The following is a 9,869-nucleotide window of genomic DNA, read 5'->3' as shown; positions in this document are numbered from 1 at the left end:
CAAAAATTTCAAAAATTTAGAAATATCCCCAAATTAATGATTCCTCCCCCTCACACTTAAAACTTTGCATCATCCCTGATGCAAAATAAAAGAAAAGTAGAACAAGAGAAAAGAGAAAACTAAAAAGCAATAAAATAATCACGAACTAGAAAATAATAAGACTAAATAAGACGAAACTAGAAAGCAATAAATAAATAGGGAAAGTAATAAAAGATAACATGGGGTGCCTCCCATGAAGCGCTAAATTTAACGTCGTTAGCTCGACGTTACCTCTCTAGCCATCAAGTGATTGGAGAAGAAAAATCCCCTTCTTTCCATCAACTTTCTCTTCCAAGTATTTCTTCAAGTGGTGTCCATTTATAAACTCTCTTAAGCTCGAACCCTTCACGTCATCATGTAAGGAACCACATTTGCCCGAATCAAGAATTATGCCTCCATTCTCTTTTCCTTCTTTTTCAACACTCTTTTGTTCAACAAGTAATGAGAGTCTCGGATCATTCACATGAACCAGCAAGTATTGGGAATCATTGGATATATAGATAGGCAAATGTGTGCCATTATCCTTAAGAACTCCAATGCCTCCCAAATTCAAAATTTCTCTGAAGTTCTCTCCAAGGGAAGTGTTCTCCATTGGTGAGACATCCTCATTCAAATCATGTGCTCCATTAAGAACTTCCTCATCTAATGGGCAACTCTCTATATGTTCCTTGCCATCATTACCTTGCAACTCTACATTTTCCTCCCAGCTTGGTGTCTCCATCTCAATGCATTTATCAAATATTTCTTCATCTCCCTCTCTAAGATCCTCATCATCCTTTTTATTTCTCTCAACTTCATGACCTTCATTTGGCAAGAGCAACTCTTCTAGAACCTCTCCATTAAATGAATCTTGAAGTGGCTCTTGAATTGTCAAATCTTGCTGTCGAGCCATCATGTGATCGAGTCGAGCATTCATGTGATCAAGTTGAGCATTCATGTGATCTTGTAACTCCAGATATTTCGAGCACAATTGCATTAACTTGGTCTCTTTGGACTTCATCTCAATTATTTGGTCAAGTGATTGACAATCTTGTTGAAACTCTTGGTACGGCAACTCTTGAGCTCGCCCTTGATACTTGTAATTGGGATCCATGATAAAGCAATTTTCCGCCTCATGAGATCCACCACATATCATGCACCGTGAGGGTTGTGGAGTAGGTGGTGTGCATCTTTGATAAGTAGCTTGACTCATGTTGGCACAAAATCCTTGAGTAGATTGTTGATGGATATGGTTGGTGGGGTTGAGCATGTAACAATTTTCCACAAAGTGATTCCCACCACAAAATGAGCACCATTGGGGTTGTGATGTTTGATATGAACTTTCTTGATAATATCCTTGACTAGAGTTGGCAAAATTTGAGAAAGGGAATTGTTGTTCCATTCCTCCATATTCTCGATTCATATTCCAACTCATCTCATAACCTTGAGAAGGAGGGTAAAACGGTGGCATGGTTCCTTGGAATGCGTATCTATCCATAAACTAAATCACACTCAAAACAATGAACTAGTTATGGGTTAGCAAAATAAAATAAAATAAAATAAATAAAAATGGACTAGTCTCCTAGAATAAAGATTTCACTAATGTTAATACTAGAAACACCGCCTCCTCGGCAACGGCGCCAATTTGATGCGTAGTATATTTGCGAACAAATAATTCTCGGAGTACGAGTTATCGATCCACAGGGAAGTGGTTGTATCAAGCACTAGTTACTAACTTATTCATTGGAGCTAATCCTAACAATTACTTAGATGATTGATTGGCATAAAATAAATAAAATAAAACAGAGGTTCAGGATTTTGAAAACAATTAGAGAGAAGTTGAGATTCATGGGATTCAAGTATTTAATCACCTAGTGCCAATTATCGTTTGCAATATTTAATTTGGAATTAAGATTTGTGTGGGAATGCAAAGTGGAATCGAATTACTCCCGTAATCTCTATTCCTAGTGAATTTCCACTCCCATGGCTTAAACACCCAATAAGATCAAAGATCAGCATTCAATTATTCCTAATTACTACCATCTCCCGATGAGCAATAATCTAGAATAAACTTCCCCTAATAAGTTCCCCTTTCCCAAGGACCAACCATTAGGTGCAATCATGTGTGCCCTAATTTATGCCCCAACTCCCATTGGTGACACAAACATGGCTATGAAGCTAGTAACTATGGCCATTAATTACAAGCATCAAACAATATTATCACGATTGCAACACAAGTATTAAACCCAAATAATAATATATTAAAGAAACTGAGAGCTCAGGCACATAGGTTCATAAACACTTTTACCCAAGAATCTCTAAAGAATTTAGCCAAGCATGACTAAATTATACATAGCAAATATAAATAAAGAATTACAAATCATCAAAAGAGTACAAGAATTAACCAGACGATTTTCCCAAATCTCCCTAGTCTTCTTCTTGCTTTCCAAGACAACTTGTGGCTCTTGATTTCTCTCCTTCTTGTCTCCAAGAATCTCTGAATTCTCTCGGTCTCTCCGGTTGTTATTAGGGTTGAGGAAGGAGGGATTTTATAGTGGGTACAAAGTTGAGATGAAATAGGAATCTTGTACAAAATTGGACTCAAATTATAATTCCTATATTTAAATAAAGAAATTGGAAGTATTTAATTTAAAATTGAAGTTGGAATTGGAATTTGGAATTGAAGTTGAATTGGGAAACATTGCAGCCACTAATCACTTTGCAAATTTGATATTAGAATGCACTGCTTCGCCAATTTGATTGTCGCTCGACGCGTCGAGACCTGCTGTCTCGACCGGAATGTGTACTGGAAATTTTCGACGAAGGCTCGACGCGTCGAATCCTCTGGGTCCCGAACTTGTCTAAAATTGCTCCGAACTCATCCTTGAACTCCCCTTGCTCATATCTTTGACCTAAAATGGTTCAAAATCACTAACAAACATCGTAAAACATTCAAAACAAGTGCGAACCATAATTAAATGATAATAGCAAGGAAAATATGTATTAAATAAGCAAAATTAAAGAACTTAATTACTGTGATGATTCAAAATAATTATAAAAACAAGCACAGATGTGATAACATCAACCACTTAGAAAGTCTAGACTTAGCTCTTCCTAGGCTCAAACCTAGGCTCTGATACCAACTGTAACACCCCCCAAACAAGACCTATATAAAAGCCTTAACACATGCAGATTAAACAACAAAACTAGCACAGCAGAAGATAAAACGAGACTGGATAAAAGAAATCCAACGGGGTGTCACGCCACGTCTACCAAACACGGTAAACGCTACGGCAAACAATCTGCAAGTGTATACATCTATCCCAAAACATCAGTCTAACTACATTGGCGCACAGGCCACAAAAGCCAGGATAAAGGTGCTAAGCTACCAGGATCTAGACATCGCGCTCGTCTAAACATCACCTGAAAGATACAAAGATAAACATTGGGACGACACCCGGTCAGCGAATAATGCTGGTAACCCACCAATACCGTTAAGTATCATAAATAGATAGATATAAGTCATCAAAAAAACCATTTTCGAAACGGAATACATATATGATAGGAATATTTTTTTGTAAGTTTTGATGAGCCAAATGTACTTTAGATCCCCTTAGTTTTTAGGTCTTTTAGTACAAGCATCATAAATCAGAATATCGAGTCAAAAGGAATCTACCAGTATTCATCCGAGAAAGAAGCATAAAGAAATGATGTTGCAAAGAATGATCGGATGAGCTTAACGGCGAAATGGTAAAAGTCCTTACTCAAAACGATCACACCCGAGATCGATTCCCCCCAAGGATTTATTTTTACAAGTCAAATTTTCGGACAAGCACAATGTGCAAAAGAGCACGATGTTCACCAAGGAGCACAATGCTATCAAAAGAGCACAATGTATAAAAAAGAGCACGATGTATAAAAAAGAGCACAATGTGTGCTAAGGAGCACAATGTTCAAAAGGAGCACAATGTGAACAAGCACGATGTGCCCAAAAGAGCACAATGTGACCAAATCAGAAAAGCACAATGTTCAAGTCAAGGAGCACGATGTTCAAGTCAAAGGAGCACAATGTGGCAAAGAAGCAAGATGATCAGAAATTGGATTAATTCGAAGGAATTTATTCCAAGTCTACCCACATGCCGCAAGAATCCAAAATTGCCTGAAAGACATTTGATCAGAACGGAAAAATATTTATGATGACATGAATATAAAAACTTATCCTAGAAATAAATTCTATCAGATGAATTTATTTCAAAGATACGTTGGATATTCAATATGACAAGAAAAATAATATTTTAAGAAACAACTAGAAAATCAAGTTGTGATAAAATATTATTTGTCAGGCAAGTTGACAATCAAATCAAAATTGAAGACCTACTATTGTCAACAATATCAGGCTATGAAGATTCAAATTTCAAAAATCAAATTATCCCACTCCAACGGATATATTTGATTGCCTATAAAAAGCCATGAAGACTTGAAGACAAAAAGTGTGTGGAGCAGAGGTGTACAAGATAGACACAAGATAGAAGTGCAATACACACGAAAATTCAAAAAGTGCAAGTGCTCAAATATTCTTAGAGACCTAGTCTGAATAGTCTCAAAAATCTAGTCAGAGAGAGATACAATTACCTTTGTATTTGTAATTGTAAAAAGAGTATAGCTGTGTGCAAAATACTCTAGTGAGTGTAGCTGTGTGCAAAACACTCGTAGTTGCTGAGTGTAGCTGTGTGCAAAACACTCGTAGTTGCTAAGTGTAGCTGTGTGCGAGACACTTAGTTGGCGTTGAGTATAGCTGTGTGCGAAATACTCGGAGTTGAGTGTAGTTGTGTGCGAGACACTCGGAGTTGGGTGTAGCTGTGTGCAAGACATCCGGAAGAAGTGCTTGTGTAGCGCTTATTCACTATTGTAACTGTGTGTGGAAAAATAGTGAATTTCTCCTAGACGCGAAAGGAGAAAAGTGGACTAGGAAGATTACGCCACTTCCGAACCACTATAAATTGCCTCTCTCACTTACATACCGCACTTACATAATTTGCTCTATCTATCTATCTTATCCGACTAACCCGTTTACTATTCACAGTTAATCTTAATCTTTCGGGTTTAGTGTGTTTTCACGTATGCATGTGATTCAAACTTCTCAAGCTTAAATATTGAATTATTCTAAGCAAGTTTGACGTGTTGCATGGAACATTCATCACACGGTCGACGTGATACGATATTTATTTACAATCTTGAATATTGTTATTACATATTGAGTGAACCATCTCCTTTATATATTCAAGATATCTCTGTCACTTTAAATATCATCTGTACCTATCTTACATGCGTATTTAATTCATTAATTGGGCATAACTCTTTACATACTACCTATTCCGCTGTGCAGTTTAAACTTACTCTATTTACTTGCTACTTAGAGTTGAAGTTACCAAAGAGTTATTTTTTTTTTGAAACAAACAAACAAACTGCATTAATAACTTAACAAACCCGAGATACAAGCCGGTGGGATAAATTCCCACGTACTAGAGACAGACGAGGAACCCTGTTGCCCGTGCTAGTTCATGAGCCACACGATTCGCTGTTCTCCTGACATGGCAAACACTAACGTTTCCAATGTCATTAGCAATAGACACGCATTGCTTAACAATTACATCCAGATAAGAAAAATCACGACTGCAGGAATTAAAAGCGGTACAAAAATTTAAACAGTCTGACTCGAGGATGATATTACGGTAATGTAAATCCTTGAGCCATTTCAAAGCCTCCCTCGCTGCAATAGCCTCCACCATCAGCGGTTCACGGTTGCTCATGATGCGTCCGTTTTTCGCCGCTATAAACCGTCTAGTATGATCTCGAATGATCGCTCCATAACCAGCCCCATCCGAGAATGTGGCTGCGTCCACATTGCACTTTACGGATGAGCTAGGTGGCGGTTCCCACGTTGATGCATGCCCGGCGCGGTCATCATCTCGTGCGTCCCTTCGATTCACCGCTTCCCAGCCAGCTTTTACCCTCATCACTTGCGTATGCATGGCTGCCACAGATGGTTGGATATCCCGCCACACAATGTCATTCCTTGTAGACCAAATCACCCATATGATTGCCGCCAACGTCGTTGATTGCTCCATGGTCGCGTTAGCAAGCCACTGATCCATAGCTGCATGCCCCGACCATTTAAAACATCCTCCTGTCCCCATAGTGCTGTTGCATACGGACACACACAGAACAGATGTTCCATAGTTTCCCAATTGTGACCACAGAACGGACAACCCCCTCCAATCCAGACATGTTTCAGTTTTAGATTCTCACGAACTGGTAACACCCCCCGAGCACAACGCCATAATAAGTTCTTCGCCTTTGGAGGAATTGGTAACGACCATAAAGTGTTCCAAGCGTGAAACTCCCCCACATAATTATTCTCCTCGCCGCTGTTCATAAGAAGCCGATACCCATGTCTCACCGTGTACTTACCCCTTATATCCTCCAACCACCGCCAAGCATCTTTAAATTGAGGGCTCACAGGTGTAGCAAGAATCCGATGAACATCCTCCTCCTGGAAAATGTCATGTAAGATGGCCGTATCCCAAGTTCCGTGAGTAGTAAGTAAGCCACTTACCGTAGCGTCCTTAAGCTCATCTATACAAGGAGTGTATAGAGTCGGTTTGGTGCCATCCAAAAGCCACGGCCAATCCCAAATTCGAGTGTCAAGACCATCACCAATGCGCCTGGCAATTCCCAGCTTCAGAACTTTTTGCCCCGATAGTATGCTCCGCCATATATAACTTGGATTGCCTCCTAAATTTGCCTCCATGAATCCACCCCTCGGGAAATATTTTTCTTTTAGTAACCGACTAACCAGGGATTCAGGATTTGTTAAGATACGCCACCCTTGTTTTGCTAATAGCGCCATATTGAACTCGTGCAGGCGTTTGAACCCCAACCCGCCCCTCGACTTTGCCTCACACAATTTGCTCCATCTCAGCCAATGGATTCCTCGCGTACCCGTTCCACCACCGCCCCACCAGAACCTGTTAAACAGTTTTTCAATGGTATCACAAACACGCAACGGCAACAAGAACATTGACATGGTAAATATAGGCATGGCTTGAGCAATGCTCTTAAGCAAAACTTCCTTCCCGGCCCTCGAGAGGAGTTTATTTTGCCAAGACCCAATGCGTTCCTGAACCTTTTCTTCTACATACCGAAAAGATTCCGTTTTACTTCTGCCCAAAGCTGACGGAAGGCCCAGATACCGGCCTAAATCTGTTGCTTCATTAACCCCGAGGTTGTTAGCTATTAAATTCCATCGCGGTTGTCGTGTTCAAACTGAAAACAGCATTAGATTTGTCGAAATTAATGAGCTGTCCTGAAGCTACACAGTATAGATCCAGACACTCCTTAACCTTCAAAGTTTCCTGTTGATTTGCCCTGAAGCATAATAAGCTATCGTCAGTAAAAAACAGGTGAGTAATGGCTGGGGCACCCCGGGCCACACGCACCCCATGAATATCACCCCTCGCCTCCGCTTGCTGTAGCAAAACAGATAACCCCTCGGCACATATGATAAACAGATAAGGGGACAACGGGTCCCCTTGTCTGATCCCCCTAGAGGGACGAACAGTACCTACCGCCTCCTCGTTGACCTGGATTGTTTAATTTACAGTAGTAACACACATCATCAACAATTCAACCCAGCGCCTTTCAAACCCCAACGCCCCCAACATCCCTTCTAAAAAACCCCACTCCATCCTATCGTACGCCTTAGCCATATCTAGCTTTAACGCAACCCACCCCACTACACCCATTGTTTTCCTCCGCAAATAGTGACCACGGCCACTATTACATTATCCGTCAAGAGCCTTTCTGGGACAAAGGCACATTGCGATTGCGACACAACCTGCTCCAAGCACATTTTAAGTCTATTCGCCAACATTTTGGCTAGCACTTTATAAACCACGTTACATAGCGCTATTGGACGCAAATCCGTCACCCTTTCCGGGACCTTCTTCTTTGGTAGAAGAACAATATTTGATTCATTCAATCCCTCGGGCAAACTTTGATCGGCCACACATTGGAGAATAAAGACGGCCATGTCGTGCCCAAGCACCGGCCAGAAATGCTGGTAAAAGGCCGGTGACATACCATCAGGCCCGGGCGCTTTTTCCGGTGCCATGGAAAAAAGCGCAGCTTTAACCTCAGTGATCGTGAACGGGCGCATCAGAGAGACATTCATCTCGTTCGATACCCGATGCCGGACACGATTCAAGAGGTTCGGATTACTTGAATTGGAACAGAAAATGTGATCAATATACCTCAATATTTCTGAATGCATCGCTGCGTCCTCCCTCCATGTCCCGGATTGATCTTTCACCCTTAGTACAAGATTACACCGTCGACGACCGAACGCAACCTTGTGAAAGTATTTCGTATTCAAGTCTCCATGCCGTAACCACAACTGTTTAGAACGTTGTTTCCAGAAGATCTCTTCTTGCCGACTTAACAGCTCCAATTCCCCTTCAGCATTCTGGAATTCATCAACAGCCGCAGGTGTGCGATCCTCTTTTAACCGATCGAGTCGATTTCGCAAGAACCGGATTCGGTTCCCAAATCTCTGGAAGTGCTCGCCGCCCCATTTCCCCAATCATTGGCCACAAAGCTCTATCCGTTGTTGAAAAGTCAGACCCAGTGATTGACGCCATGCTTCATCAACAACCGTCGCGCAACCCTCTTCTAAGAGCCACGCCGATTCAAACTTAAAAGCTCGCTTTGCCGATCGCACATGCCTTGAATCCGTATCAACAAAAATGGCGCTATGGTCAGAATTCAACGTATACAGATTATGAACCAAAGCCTCCTCAAATATCTCCGCCCATTCCACCGTGGCCACCGCTCTGTCCAATCTCTCCTCCACCCATGCTGCAGTCCCTCTACCACGGCTCCATGTAAATCTACCGCCCACCATTCCCAGGTCATTCAATTGGCAATCTCCGAGGGCGTCATTGAAACCTTCGATCAAGAACTCAGGCTGCGAATGGACTCCTCTTTTCTCTGATAGACCCGCTATATCGTTGAAGTCCCCAACTACGATCCAAGGCAAACCCGATCTGTCCTTGAGGTGGCGCAATAATTCCCAGGTGATGTGTCTCTCGACTCTGTCTGGATTACCGTAAAAACACGTGAGCCTCCATGCAGGCTGTCCCGGCAGTGAGATCGCCATATCGATATGATTCTTTGAATAGCTCAGTAACGATGCTGCGTCGGAATCCCTCCAATACAACACCAAACCTCCACCCATACCTCTTCGCTCCACATTAAACATTCCTTCGAACCCTAACTTAACACGTACATCCTCCGTTTTCTAACTTGTCGCTTTCGTCTCCATGAGGAACACGAAAAAGGGTCGCTGCTTGGACACCATGCCCAAGAGTTCGCGAACTGTCCGGGTGCCACCCAGTCCCCGGCAGTTCCAGCTAAGAATACTCATTTGGCTTGGCGAGCCTGATCCTCCAGACTCGCCGACAACATGTTTTTTGGATCCTCGACCATCGTGACATCCCTCGCAGACAAACTGACTTCTGCCTCTTCTTCGCCTCTGCGTCGCTTGAGATCGCCATGCAAACCCCCACCTTCCTCCATATTCACCAGAACTGCCGGTGAGAGTCCAGGACTAGTAGTCGATGGCCCCATCGGTTGCATACTCGGAGAAGGCAATAACCACTTGGCTCCCACTGGTCTCACTTGACGCCTGCCCCCCGCCCTCATCCACGCCCCAAACGGAAAAGCATCTGGTAAAATACCTTCATCATAGGCCCGACGACAGAATTTATCCGCATGCCCCAGGACCCCACAGC

The 9,869-nt window shown here is 42.2% G+C and overlaps 1 protein-coding gene across 1 annotated transcript; it reads right to left on the bottom strand.

The window, feature by feature from the left end:
* Positions 1–5,540: 5,540 nt before the first annotated feature.
* LOC109176732 lies at positions 5,541–8,350 on the bottom strand. Its single transcript, XM_019326127.1, has 4 exons — positions 7,862–8,350; positions 7,412–7,661; positions 6,396–7,311; positions 5,541–6,219 (listed from the first exon to the last, which is right to left on the bottom strand). Exons 1-4 carry the CDS (start codon positions 8,348–8,350, stop codon positions 5,541–5,543), a joined length of 2,334 nt encoding a protein of 777 aa, XP_019181672.1.
* Between the last annotated feature and the right edge of the window lie 1,519 nt (positions 8,351–9,869).

Source organism: Ipomoea nil, unplaced genomic scaffold, assembly GCF_001879475.1.
Source record: "Ipomoea nil cultivar Tokyo-kokei standard unplaced genomic scaffold, Asagao_1.1 scaffold0755, whole genome shotgun sequence".
NCBI classification, from domain to species: Eukaryota; Viridiplantae; Streptophyta; class Magnoliopsida; order Solanales; family Convolvulaceae; genus Ipomoea; species Ipomoea nil.
The sequence above is the reverse complement of the archived record's forward strand: the minus strand, read 5'-3'. Positions and strand labels throughout refer to the sequence as shown.